This window comes from Neodiprion pinetum, chromosome 2, assembly GCF_021155775.2.
Source record: "Neodiprion pinetum isolate iyNeoPine1 chromosome 2, iyNeoPine1.2, whole genome shotgun sequence".
Lineage (NCBI taxonomy): Eukaryota > Metazoa > Arthropoda > Insecta > Hymenoptera > Diprionidae > Neodiprion > Neodiprion pinetum.
The window spans coordinates 36551866-36565741 of NC_060233.1; the positions used below are offsets into that span (position 1 = coordinate 36551866).

General features: G+C 44.8%; 1 protein-coding gene across 1 annotated transcript; it reads left to right on the forward strand.

Annotated features, from left to right (window-relative positions):
- Positions 1-2997: 2997 nt before the first annotated feature.
- On the forward strand, positions 2998-3950 carry LOC138190397 (spidroin-2-like). Its single transcript, XM_069133187.1, has 3 exons — positions 2998-3001; positions 3122-3481; positions 3601-3950. Exons 1-3 carry the CDS (start codon positions 2998-3000, stop codon positions 3948-3950), a joined length of 714 nt encoding a protein of 237 aa, XP_068989288.1.
- The last annotated feature ends 9926 nt before the right edge of the window (positions 3951-13876 follow it).

A 13876-nucleotide genomic window follows, 5' to 3' on the forward strand; every position in this document is an offset into this window, starting at 1 on the left:
GTCTGCCGGACAGGAAAATCATCCCCAACCCCCGAGCGGCGCCAAGCTGGGCGTAGCCTGAGCAAAAGCTCAAAGGCTTTACGCCGATTGGTCGTAGCCAGGGACTGCCTCCTCGTTTGCTCAGGCGGGGGTGGACGCCGGTGGTTCTCAAACCGGCACTTTCACCTCGGATCAATATATTCAACGGGCCACGAGTACGAGGCATAATGAATACGATTCGCGAATGGTTTAGTGCCTGCAAACTCGGTATTGGAACTCTCCAAGGCTCGTATAGATTACTGTCACGTACGTCAACGAATTTCTCTCTTGAAGCGAGCTTTTCCCTTTGTCAGTTCGGAAAATGAAATTTCTATTTAGTCGCAAAGGAGAGGAAAAAAATAAAAATAAAAACAAATTGTTCGTTTAATGTGACGAGTAGAAATTATATATAAATTATACTTGTCGAAGGGATTGCGATACTTTGTCATAAGATTGCAGAGCTCGTAATTTACTCAGGATCGAAGTGTACTCTAAATAATTCCGTAAGTGTGCTTTCCGTATGATCTTTGAAAATTATGCGAATATTTTTTGCAGAATAAAATAATTTGAGTGTCCGTCTATCTCGTTGCTTCTTGATCATAGAAATCGCATGAAACACATTCGAAGTTCCGTTTATGAAAAAACTGATCCTGTAGTTTTTTCCTCTGTCCAATCGTAAGTCGGATGTTTTTGAAATGTATGATATAATATGTGGGTTTTACGGGTCAAGCTTGCGATTTTTGAATGGAATATTCTCAAAATTACCACTTACTGTATCATTATCCCACGATTCAGCGATCAGATTTTTTCAAGTTTTATTTATCCAAACGGCGTACAGAAAAAAAAGTCACCATTTATCAAGACAGGGTCGAAGATTTCAGAGACACATGATGCTGAAACTTGAACGCAATCTCGCACTTAGTATTCAGTAAAAGTTCTTTTATCATTGAGGTCAATTTCAATATGATAAAAAATGATATCACGTGTTATACAACTCTTTGGGTTTCTTGATCGTTGATTAATACACGTTGGGTGAGATTCGCCCTAAATATGCCCGAGGGATCGCATCGAATTAACGAGCTAGACTAAGCAGGCGTAGCATGTCAGTCCTGCATAGTTGGAGCCCCTCTGCCGTCGGTGCATAGAGACAAGCACGTGTTCCCCCTGAATACCTTACTTGCGCAAGAGAGAGAGAGCGGGGGCTGCAACCCCCTGCGAGCCAAACCCTGCTGTAGGTCATTGCCAAAGTTTCATGCCCAACTAGCCGTGTCATTGAGGGAACGAGCCGAGGGAGAATATGGTTTTGTTTGGTAAACAACGGAGACGAAGGATTCGCACAATAAGGGCATAACCGATTTTGCATTCTATGATTTTCAAAGTTACGTATACCAAAGCTCATCTCGTGTCTGCTATATGTGTCGTAGTCGGTGAATTATTCAGCTTGAAATGGAAAGCTTGCAGTTTGTTTCATTCCTTATTTTTACCCCCTGAAATCGTGTGCTTCAACCTATGGTAGCTGAAAAAAAGCAAAGCCTTCATCATTTTTCAACTTACAATTTAATTAGACTGAATTTGAATAGTTGTATGAAATTTTCAAGATTAGTCAGCTCGTTCAATTTTTCATCTTAGATTAAATTCCGTAGAAGAGATGAAAAAATCCACATTATCCGTAATTATTTTTATTCTACAATTTTTCGGTATTCAATCAATCAAATTTCCGTAAAAGCTAAGGCTTACGCTGATTTTTAACTCTTTTTAACAAATTTTCCTTCCCTCTTACTTGTGTTCAAACCATACACCATGCAGTCGTGTAATAATACGAAGCTGTATCGTAAAACGAAAAAATATCGCACTGTCTACAAGTTCCGTAGTTTCGTTTTCGATGATAAATAATGTCAGAACGAAAAAAAATCAGCAGACTCGTCGCGTTTGAAGTTGCAGGTGGATAATTTTTCGCCAGCTCAATCCGCTGATAATATGAAATCCGGTAACTCAGTGGCGGCCCAAGAACCGGGCAATTAGTAAATTATCGGATTACACAGGGAAAAGAAAAAGGCCTGCACCCCAGTTCGGCCACCCTTAAATACGGGGACGCGTAAACACCGGCTTTCATACATTATACAAGCGACGAGCGCGACCGATGGACGGACGGCCGAATGGGCGAATGGTCGGATGGATAAAATATGGTCGGATGCTGCAGGTGCTCGCGTGGGGTGCAGCAGCCTCGTGAATGACGCCTTACCCGAGACGTGACGCTGATTTCGTCCGTGTAATTATGTCTCGTATATCGAACAACGTGCGGCAACCCCCGGTTACACCCTTTGGTCACGCTTCGAGGGGAATGTCCTGCGGGATGCGTGACGTCGAAGGCCGAATCCCGCGTCGAGACTGCAGGAGCACCTGATTTCACTCATTGTCGGATAGGAAAAACTCGACCGAAAGTTTTGTCCATAACAAACACAGGCCTTGCGTATAAGGTATTCGGAGCAGAGGGGATCACGCTCGCTGCGCGTCGCCTCGATGGATGTGAATTTGATACGTCGATCACGCCCCGTGTGGGTTCCACGGCCTTTGCTTTATTACATCATGCAGGCAATCGGTATACACAAAGTTGCGGAAAACGCGACGGAGCGCAACCAATGGATAGGTTTTCGGAGGAAGCTGGATATCGAGGAAAACAGGCATGATTTCTTGCTTCCTGCATTCCCGACAAAGGGGCGAAAAATACATGATAAAAGACGGTCGATTTGCATCTTGTATTGGAATCCGAGGTGGATGAACGCAGAAAGGAGTGTAGGTGGAGTTGGGATTATTCGAATTTCCAGGTGTAGCTTCTGGTTCAAAAACTAATTTCATAGCTCATTTAGGGTACCGAGTGCGCACGGTGCAAGCCACCAAACCACCGATGTTTTCAGGGTAATTATCAGATTTTTCAAATCAGCATTCGATCCTCAATCAAAAAGCAGCTTTAGACTTGCCATGAGTCAGTCCTTGAACTTCCCGTTCTTACACTACAGGTTCCAAGTTTATAGAGAAAAAAAAGAATTATATCCCATTCGAATTTCGAACTATAAATTTAGATTCCTGATTAATGCTTTTAAAGGACCTGGACCTGGACAGCCAGAACTACGGAGCGCTTGTCCTGGAGGTCGAGATCCACCAGGTGGAGAATCTGGACAGCCAGAACTACGGAAAATTAGTCCTGAAGATCAAAAGTCACTAGGTAGTGTACCTGGAGCGCAGAAACTACGGAGCGCTTGTCCTGGGAGTCGACTTTCACCCGGTACCGTATCTGCAGCGCAGAAACTACGGAACGCTTGTTCCGGAAGCCAAGTTCCACCAGGTGGAGGACCTGGACAGCCGGAACTACGGAAAATTAGTCCTGAAGGTCAAAATTTACTAGGTAGCGTACCTAGAGCGCAGAAACTACGGAGCGCTTGTTCTGGAAGTCGAGTTTCACCAGGTAGCGTGCCTGGAGCGCAGAACTACGGAGCGCTTGTTCTGGAGGTCGAGTTTCACCAGGTGGAGGACCTGGACAGCCAGAACTACGGAAAATTAGTCCTGAAGGTCAAAATTCACTAGTTAGCGTACCTACAGCGCAGAAACTACGGAATGCTTGTTCCGGAAGTCGAGTTCCACTAGGTGGAGGACCTGGACAGCCAGAACTACGGAAAATTAGTCCTGAAGGTCAAAATTCACTAGGTAGCGTACCTAGAGCGCAGAAACTACGGAGCGCTTGTTCTGGAAGTCGAGTTTCACCAGGTAGCGTACCTGGAGCGCAGAAACTACGGAGCGCTTGTTCTGGAGGACGAATTTCACCAGGTAGAGGACCTAGAACGCAGGATCCAGGAGCTAGAGAACCGGGTACTCGAAATTTGCGGAGCGCGATTCTCATACGTCCGCTCTACTGCGCGGTTGTTTCGAGACTGTGAAATTCGGCTAGCTGATTTTCGGCTATATAGATCGATGACGTAAACAGAAAAAAAAATTTGGGTGACGTCACCTTCTGAATATCCGAACATTGTGATTCGGGAGTCTTGAAATAAGAGAAATTTCAATATGTAGTACATCATCTCCGGTTACAAAGTACGCATCATGCACCTTATACTAAATGTAAGTCGCAAGCACTGACAACAAGCCCGTACATGTTATCATTGCGTGCCACGGTGGATTCATTCAGCTAAAACCTATCGCATAATTGAACGCTCAGAAGTTAACAAGACGTAAAAATTCCTGCCGATCTACAGAGCGGAAGTTTTCCCCGTAGTTCGTTCCGTTCGCCGATCTTCCTCAGAGTTGCGAAGCGCCTATACCTACGTATATCGCGTCTTACGCAGGGAGCTTTCGATGGCGTTTAAACGCGCCTACGGGTTCAGCGTCAGGACGACGGTGTTTGAGGGAAAAAGAGGGCGCCGATTCGGCCCCAATGGAGGTACGATCCTGGCTGGAATTCCACGACCCAGGGGGCGGTTCCACCCCGATGCTCGACGCAGCGCTGCATTCCCGACAAAGTAGTCATCACGCATTCCTGGGGCGCAATCGACGTCCTCTTTCGCGCAACCCCGCGCCTCCTCGTCCTCGTTATCCTAGTCTTTATACGCGGCGAAAGGGCGAGGAGAGCGAACTGGCTCGTAGTCGCGATTCCTGAGAGCCTCTCCGTGCAGGTTCGAGGAGAGAGAGAACGTGTTATTGCCTTTTACGCTCGTCCCCGTTGCACCATCACAAAGGAAACGGCGCGAAACGGCCGAACGGTGACAACGGTGACAACGGAGGAAAGAGATATTATATTCAAGAAACGCGAAACTTATTGGCAGTTCATTGTTCCGCCGAACCGAGGAACACTCTAGCGGAAATATTTCCTCCTCAGACATCGACGACCACCACGTACCTTATAGTCGAGGAAAATTCAGAATGTCGTAAATTCTCTTCGCCACTTTTCACCCCTCCTTTCCCAACCTCTAGCCACGATCCTAAGGTTCTTCGATCTTCACTCTTTCTCGAAATTTTCCGACCAGAATTTTCACCTCTGTGGGCAGACCGTAGAAACGCGATTAAGGGCATGTCTCAACGGACTATGGTTTTTCAAAAACGCGGTATGGTTGTGGATGAAGGAAATTATTGGGCGATTGACATCCCAACATGGGTGATATGCCAATTAAAGAATCAAACTTGATCGAATTTTTTATTGTTTCGGCAAAGTATCGAATAGTTAAATGTGTGTCTCACGACACTCAAAATCGTCCTCATGCATGGACGTACACTCGCCGCTTGCCCGTGTCGCGACTCAAAACCTATCAGCTGTATCTCATGTATTGTCTGCTGTCTCAAAATCATGTATGTGTGTAATCTATGTGTTCTCTCGCTCTGTAAATCATCACTCTCTGTAACGTTCTCTTGCGATACGGTCTGTATCGCCGCATCAGAATCAATAAAATAGTCCGTTACTGTTAATCATCATATCTCTCCATCTCAACATCATTTCGTTTCATTTACACTCGTCCTCAATCACTAGTTCGCGGATCATACGTCGATGTTCCATATGCTTTTGCCTTCTCTCTAAACAGTTATATACATACGATAATTGAGATGAGGAAGATGTGTTGGCTTCATAATACAAAGTACCCAAAGTTCGATTTATTTGTAAAAATCGTATAAATTACGCACTGCTTTACTGTTTCTGCCTTTGATGGTCAATTAAACTGCTTCAGTCCCTACTCAATTATAAGGTCACTAGGCTAATTGAGTAACGCATTGTACAGTAGACATTGCTTCGTATAATCGTAATTATTTTGATCGACCGACTCGATTCGTAATGAGTGGACTGAGAAGCTTTTACTCCCACCTACTTGAATCTCGACAAAAAACAAAAAAAAAAATAAACACCAAGGAATCAATTGCTAAATCCAGATCAGGATTTGATTCGGAGATTCGATATTATTTTCCTTCAGCTGCAGTGCGTGTGCATGTTGAGTTCAACTGGATGAGTTAAAATTTAATAATCTGTTCATGTAATTTGAGTAATGATCGTATTAATTACTTATCGTAAATGAGAATTATGATCAATCATCGCTAATTGTCTACGATTCATTGAAATATACAGAACCAAGAGTTGGGGCGGGCAGTTTATTTGTTTTATCCGAAACATCGGAAAGAAACAAAAACTAATAAAAGGTCATGAGGTTTGATCCTGATATCCCAATAATTGCATTCTTAGCAAAAGTATGAATGTCAGTCGAGTGATAACGTTGTTTTGCAAGAACTTGCAAGCACATATACGCGAAAAAATAATCTGCAATGACGATGAGCAGAATTTTAAACTTCACTTAACCAAATCCTCGGTCATTTGTTGTTGGACCTTGTTTTCGCTCAATTCGATTCTCACCGGCGGGATATCAGCTTGACAATAGGTGAAACATCGATAAGGGAGTACAGACTGTAGGCTTTGCGCACTGGCCATGGGGCATCCGCGTATATGGAGCGGTGGATACGCGCTGGTGTCGCCTTCGGATCAACGGTGAATTCAGCAGACTTCAAAGAGCGATTTTCCACCCGCTTAAACTCGGCGGCACGTGTCGTCGCGTGGCATCACTTGATTGTTCGCGGCAACTTCGGCCATAGACTTCGTGTTGCCCCGCCACGCGGAGGTGGGAATGGAAATTGAAACACGACGTCCCGAACGCTGACCCCCTTCACCGTAGGTGGAGTTCATCCTGATCTACGCGAAACGATCGACGTCCCTCTAAATGATGCTCCCCAGGAGGCCGATCTTACTCCACAGATTACGCCCTCCAATGATCTTATCAGGGATAAAATTATGTCACGTATTATGCGCGACGTTGCAGGATAATTTCAAACTTTATAGCCTGGAGCGCTTTGACCCACTTGGACTAACTTTTCTCAACTTGTTTCGAAAGTTTTATCACAAGTTTTTTTTTTCCTACGAGTATTGGTGTTTCCGATCGGTGAGAAAAAGGGCGATCATATTGCGAAAATATCCCGAAAAGTCGAGCAGTCATGTTCTGCTGGCCCTTGTCACATACGCGCGGATCCTTCCACCGCGCAGTTTCGGTCCGTGTTTCTAATATTTACCGGAGCGTCGATCATCCGGCGAGAATGGAGGTTGAAGATTCGGTCCACACCCCCGGGGTACAATAAACCAGGAGCGTGCTCTTCGGCAAACGCCTTCAGGGTATCGGGAACGCTGGGGAACGGTGAACGGCGAAGGACTGGTGGTTGATTCTTCACGCAGCTCAAGGATTCGGGAATTTCGTAGGTGAGCTTTTCGTCCGATAATTCCAAGTTTTCGGAGCTTCTGAGACAACTCACCAGACGCATCGATCTACACGGTTGTAGAATAACGCGATTCACAGCTCTGTTTACTCTGCGAGGCGTTCCCAGGCTTTTCCTTTCGTATTGCAGCGAGGTTCGCGGCTTTGTTTCGTTGACGCCGATTCTCAGTATCCGGAAATTCAGTCGTTTGGTAAATATTGTACCGCGGACCATGGCCTGCCACCAGTGCCAACTCGTCGGCGTAGGCATCAGCCACTCCAGTCACACAAACGCTGCTCGGACCCACCACCACTACCACCACTACGATCGTCGTAGGGTGCAGGGTGCAGGGCTGCTAGCATATTGACAGAGGCCACGTGGCGCCTGCGGAGGCCCGACGTCGGCGCGAATCCCGCCTGGGAAAACTGCGAATCGAGCTGCAACATACGTTGGCAACAAAAGCCCGAACGGCATCCATGATGCAGTATCTCGGTACCGGCGTTTAGGTGGTCGATCAAAGGGAACGAACGATTTCGGACCGTCGCCGAATGAGCATCCAGTATTTTGTTTAACTCTGGGCACGTTTCTGTGCAGTCGTCATTGGGACCCGATAAGTTTCTGAACGGTCCTTTTGGTCTTTCGTGCCTCGAGGCTTGCCTAACAGCCGTGAAAGATAAGCATGGTTGTAGTATATATGGCAGTAGATTGGACTTTGGACGTTTGCGAACAGCGCGTAACGGGAAAACCACAGCCGGAAATCAGTTGCACAGTTTTTCAGGTTCTAGAATCGGTAATGTTTTCAAAGCTTTAATTGTTCGAAACGATCAAAATCTCTGAACGATACATTGGAACTCATAGGTACTACGACTTTGAAATTTCGTGTTTCTTCAGGAGAGATTCTCCGATTCTAGTCTTTTGAACCAAAACTTTGAGAGGTGGGCAGGTATGAGGTTTGCACAAACATAATTAATGCGTGTTCTAGCAGCTTTCATGCTTTCCTTGGCACGCGACTTGAGGCAGTCACGCCTTCCCTTGCCCGCATAAATAATTAAGGGCTATTTAGGCCCGATCTCGGGTTATAAATGCGTGGCAGTCGGTGCTTCGCAGGGCCCTGCCAGTTAGAGAATTCGCTTGCGCGAATATACCGGTGGGAACTTCTATTATGTCCAAGTCCGTATCGGAGTGACTGAACGAGGAATGAAAATGGGCGTTGTCCGCGTGCTGCAGTTTCACTTCATGGAATATACGCCCGCCTGCCTTCGGTCGTTTGACATAATGGAGCAGCCATGCTTGCGCGCACCGCACGAATGTCATATAAGTTATATCTTTATTTGTTTGAGGCCGGATTTGGCCGCGTGTCGTGGTCTGCGGTCTCCCGCACAACCCGGCTTCCTGTATATCGCTATTACTGATTTTAATACCATTAGAGTCGCCGGTTAACGAGGCCCCGAATTAAACGTGCTCATTGCTAGTCAGGATCGAATCCCTGAATGACGGTATAAATGTTTTTTAATGCAAATATGTACAACACAGGGTCGAAGTTTGCGAATTACTCCCCGCGTATATTATACGTATTAAACGATCGAGCTGTATTCCATTTGCTTTAACTCGCGAAAATTTTCGCTATTGCGAACAACCATGACTCTCCAAGTTGTCTTACACGTTCCAGCTGCTGCTCCTCGTAGGTACTATAAAATTTTTCGAAGTATTAGCGAATCTTTTTTCAACGCTCTTTGCGTGACTTCCAAGGTTGTTTACCACCTTGATCCTGGCAATTAAGTAAAGCCGATAGTATTTATGAACTAAAGTTTATAAATATCTCAGACGGGGATTTTGATAGTCTGGGGACGCGTGCCTCGGTGTGTACCCCATGCAGCGGGAGGAATCGGTCGGCCCAGAAGGATGCGGAGGTCGCGTGCTGGTCGCGTGTCGGAGATTACTAATTGTGACCCGCCCCGGTACCGATCATAATATCCAGAACCCACTGGCTACTGCATATACGTAGATAGATACAGTTAATATCTTGCTCGGCAAACATCACCAGATTCGCAGCTTACCCCGTATGAATAAGTTACGTTCTACGTAGGCGGATAGGGCGCTGCAATGCTGCACCACCTATTTGATTTTCACACATTTTCTCCGAGGACCACTGAATATTAACCAAATCCTGCATCTCTGTAATGCTTCAGTGGGGGTCGATTGTTTGTGGGCTGTATCCTCTGAAAATGTGATTACAGTGAAATTCAACCACGCGCAATCGTTTTCTAACCAAGAACTACGTCTGTACGCAGTTAGAAAATGAAAAATACCCTGAGGGGTTAGACTTGGTTTTTATCGGATCTCTGGGTTCAAAAATTTTTCGTCTCAAAACCGATTTGTATGAGCCTTTTTTCATTAATTGGACTTTCAGAAAGTGAGAATAAGATCATCAAGAGCATCGTGTAATCAATGGTTGAAAAAATCAATCGAGCTATCTTATTTTTTAGATTGTAATTTTTCAAAAAAGTGTAGCAATGACTTGGAACTGGTGGCATTTTATTTTCTCTGGAAAAATACGCTTATACATTCAACATTTATGTCATGCGGATTATTCATAAAATTGTGAAATGAGAGATATTGCGTTAATTCCTTGCAAATGTTGTATTTGAGCGCGCTTTCCAAACTCTCTTTTGAGCACGCGTGATATACAGTATTTAGTTGTTTGCAAACCAGCCGGATGGGAAATTCGTGCAATAAATGAAACGAAGCTCGAAGAATTGTTTTTTGGTCGAGAATTCCGCGGGAATATTGTAGCGCGATATACCGTTACCGATATATCCATACTTTTCGATATTTATTCGCGTTGAAAAGGGGGAGCAGCGAAAGCTCTCAACGGGGCTCCACCGCTAATTGGAAACATATTTTTTCTATTTCCTGGTAAAACTTCCCCCCTTCGGTCCCCGTTGTCGAAGCCGAAGTCGTATCATAACGGCCTCCCCATAAACACCCACCCCTTAATCGTATTTCGATCCGCGAAATGGTCCACAATATCGGAGGCCAACGCGCCCGAGTTGTAAATATGAAGAAAAATAAATAAAAATGATAAACCTGAACTGCGTACCGCACCCTTAAAATTTGTACTTTTGTGCTTGCGGGTGGTCGGCGTCCGCTTTATATATTTTACCCCACGTGTCGTTGTGGATCCTTTCTTTCATGCACCGTACACGCGATTACAACAACCTTTGCTTAGCCGGCTTTTGCATTTTCAAATGAACGAACGAAAAGGCTCACCTTTTGTTTCACGTTCAGAGGCCGTCCATTCGCTTGCCTAATTGACCGCTTTACATGTGCTTAGTAATAAGGGGAGATTTCGCCTACGTATCACGCGCGGTTAATAAGCGCTCTGTTTCCAAGTTTAGTCCGGCTAAAATAATGAAAATTACAATCGCGTCTTTTGCGAGGGAAGAAGATCGCACGTCTTATCCTCGATTTGGTCAATTGTGTATGGGAAACGTGTTTTTGGACAGAGTTTCGGTGCGAAGTACAACCGCACCTGACTAATTAGCTGCCCGATGTTACGATATCTGGAAAGTGACGAATACTGACACTTTACGCGGAGATAAGGGAATAGCGTAAATACAGGCTTAGGTTCTCAGGGAATGAAATAAAACAATATCACTCGTTATCACCTCCGACTCCAGCATATGTTCCTAGGGGCCAATATCGTTCAAGATTAATAAAACATTAATGAAAAATTTCAAGAGGCTGCTGTACAAGCTAGGCAACAGCTACGCAAATATACAAATAGATTTGTACTATCAAATTGTGATAACGTGTGAGAATTGAAACGTGGAACTGAGACCATGGAATTACGATTCTTCGAACAAGCGCGTTCAATGCGAAAAATGAAATATAAAAATCAGAAAATGAAGCGGTATTATATATTATAATTATAAAAGCGTTACAACAACCGGTGCGCCAGCTTTTCTCACCGATAATTATTTCACGACTCATTGCCGATATTATTATTTGTTGATTGTATTATAATTGTATTTTTGATTATTGTTTGGATACACGTTGCATCGGTTTAGGTTTCTCAATTGTCACCATACCAGCAAAATATTTTCTTTCAACCGAACAACCGCGGTACTAATTTTCAATAAATTACTGCGAAGTCAATTCTCCGAACAAACCGAATTCTCTCCACAGATATTCTTACTTGCAATTTCCATGAAAAGTTGATTAAGCCAGTTCGGTGATATCGACTTAATTACTCCTCTTCGAAGAATAATATAAAAATTTTGCAAATACATTTATCGTACGCTAATAACAGACCTGGCAATAAGAAGCCCCGCACCTGGCACAAAGATTTTTGAATTCATGTTTTTCATACCCACATTTAATTAACAACAAACAACTTTCCTAAAGTAAAGAAAGTTCAAATCTACTATTGAAAATATTGCCGAATACAATTTTAATTAAGACAAAAAAAATATTTCCAAAATTTTCTCCTAATCTTTCCAACCAGCATGTCTCCTTTTTAATCAATTCTCACACGTGGATCGTATAATAAGTATCGCCAGTGTACTCTTGCAGTCTACGAATCTCGCACTTTTGTAACGCGAAGAAGTCCTCACTTACACACGTTCGGTAACTCTCAGCCTGTATGGTATATACCCTCTTCGTATATACGAACATAAATACATACATACACGCAGTACACGCACGCGACGTTTAATACCAGAGCTTGACTGCTTCGCTCTGCAGGGGTAGGTATATTGGCACCCTCCGCTAAGCCCATGTTGATCCCTGCGCCGCGATGGGGTCTATATATGCGCAGAGACGATCTTGGGCTTGTCTCTTTTTGGAAGGGGTATATAATGCAGCTTTTTCGACCGTAGTGAATTTAACCCGAAAAAAGCTATGTGTCGTTGAAAGAATTAATGCTGGAAAGAAAGACGGCGATATTATTTGTCGCCTTTATCTTTCCCTTTGCATCAATGAGCTCGATACCCGGTTGATATCTCAATGTAAAACTGTCGGCTTAATTAAATCTTTAATAATCGGCGTAAATCTTCTGCACTGGATAATCTCATTTTTAGCAATGCAAATATCTATACCGCGATGATTATATACAGGGACAATCTCTCTTTATTTCAGACTCGCGGAAAAACCACCGCGGACTAATTGCTCGCTGCAGTAGAAGTTACGCGGATCTCTGAGTCGAAGTCTATAAACCGTGAACTTAATTCTGGGCACAATTTTCCCATGCGAATAACTGCATACCTCATCACGATGTGACGAAATTCGCAACATCGTTCATTAATTTTCGGATCGTGCGTGAATAAAATCGGCGTCGAAGGTTGTTGCAGAGCTTGCAGGTCGAGCCCGGCAGCACAAACCGTTGAATGAAAGCTCTGGCATGGGGTGAGTTTTCGGGATACTATATAGATATCGGCGATAGTTGATGAACTAAACTCCCCTCGTCAGCCATCTTGGAAGGTAAGTTTTCGCCTCCGCGCGATCTCTCCTTGTGCAGAGGCCTCCTCGCCTCGCCTCGCTGTAGCACCGCGGGAGCACGAGGCCCTCATACTACGGAAAAGCCCCTCTTCTACCCCCCGGCTATTGACGGGAGTTTTAATAAAACTTCCCCCACCATGACGACCGTCCGTCGCCAAGAGGGAGCGACGGGGATGGGCCTCCGAAGATATTGGCCGAAGCAAAGATCCTGGGGGTGAAAGGCACCGCGTGGCCGGAGCATGAAAGGATTCTATCAGAGGCGGTCGGTCCGGAGTCGAGATTCGGACGAGGCAAATCGCCCTGCCTTCATCTCGTATCCCGGAAGGCAGATCTATCCTCGGGACGCGGAGGTCTCGAAATTTCCTTCGTCCGACGAAGCTCAGAGCTTTTAATGAAAAACCTGCGGGCATTTTCGTTGATTCGTCCATATGAATTATCCATAATCTTAAATCAGGGTAAGTTGGACATTAATGAAACGGTATCGGGGTCTGCAGTGGTGTGAAGTTGGCTGGACAGTCCGTTAATCTTTATATTACGACCATGAGATTCTTGAGGTGAAACTGTACCGTCATCGAGTTACTTGCAGATTGTTCCTCACTGTGGAAAAAAGTATAAAAATGAATAGAAGTTAAGATCCACTCGTGCCCATCTGCGGGCACCCGTTCAGATTTATTTTTCTATCTCTTTTTTTTTTTTATTGTTCTTTCAATCCTTATCCTCTCTGTCTCCCTACGAGCAATATCCAACGATCCGAGAACACAAATAACAGCAATAGACGGATTAAAACGGTTTGTGGTCAAATATAGAGGCGGCCGCAATCGACAATCGAATGCTAGAAATGGCAGATCACTCGTGTATGCAAACACTTTGTGTTCGGGACCACTTCAGAACCCATCGCACTCTGCCCTTCACCGCTCCGTCCTCTTCCCGTAGGGTGGCTAGGTAGGATAGGTACTCGTTGTCTGTAAGGGATCAACCACGCGTCTAATTCCTGCCTTCGGTAGCTCTACACAATGTTCCCGTGCGGTGGTGATGCGCCTCAGCGGATGATCTTAAATCGTGAGGTGCGTTTTACCATGAATGAGGAATG

What these genes read in the sequence shown, in the direction of transcription:
- LOC138190397 (XM_069133187.1), top strand. An exon ending in TGGAAGTCGAGTTTCACCAG is followed by an intron (nt 3,482 to 3,600) that starts GTAGCGTGCCTG and finishes AAAATTCACTAG; the next exon opens with TTAGCGTACCTACAGCGCAG.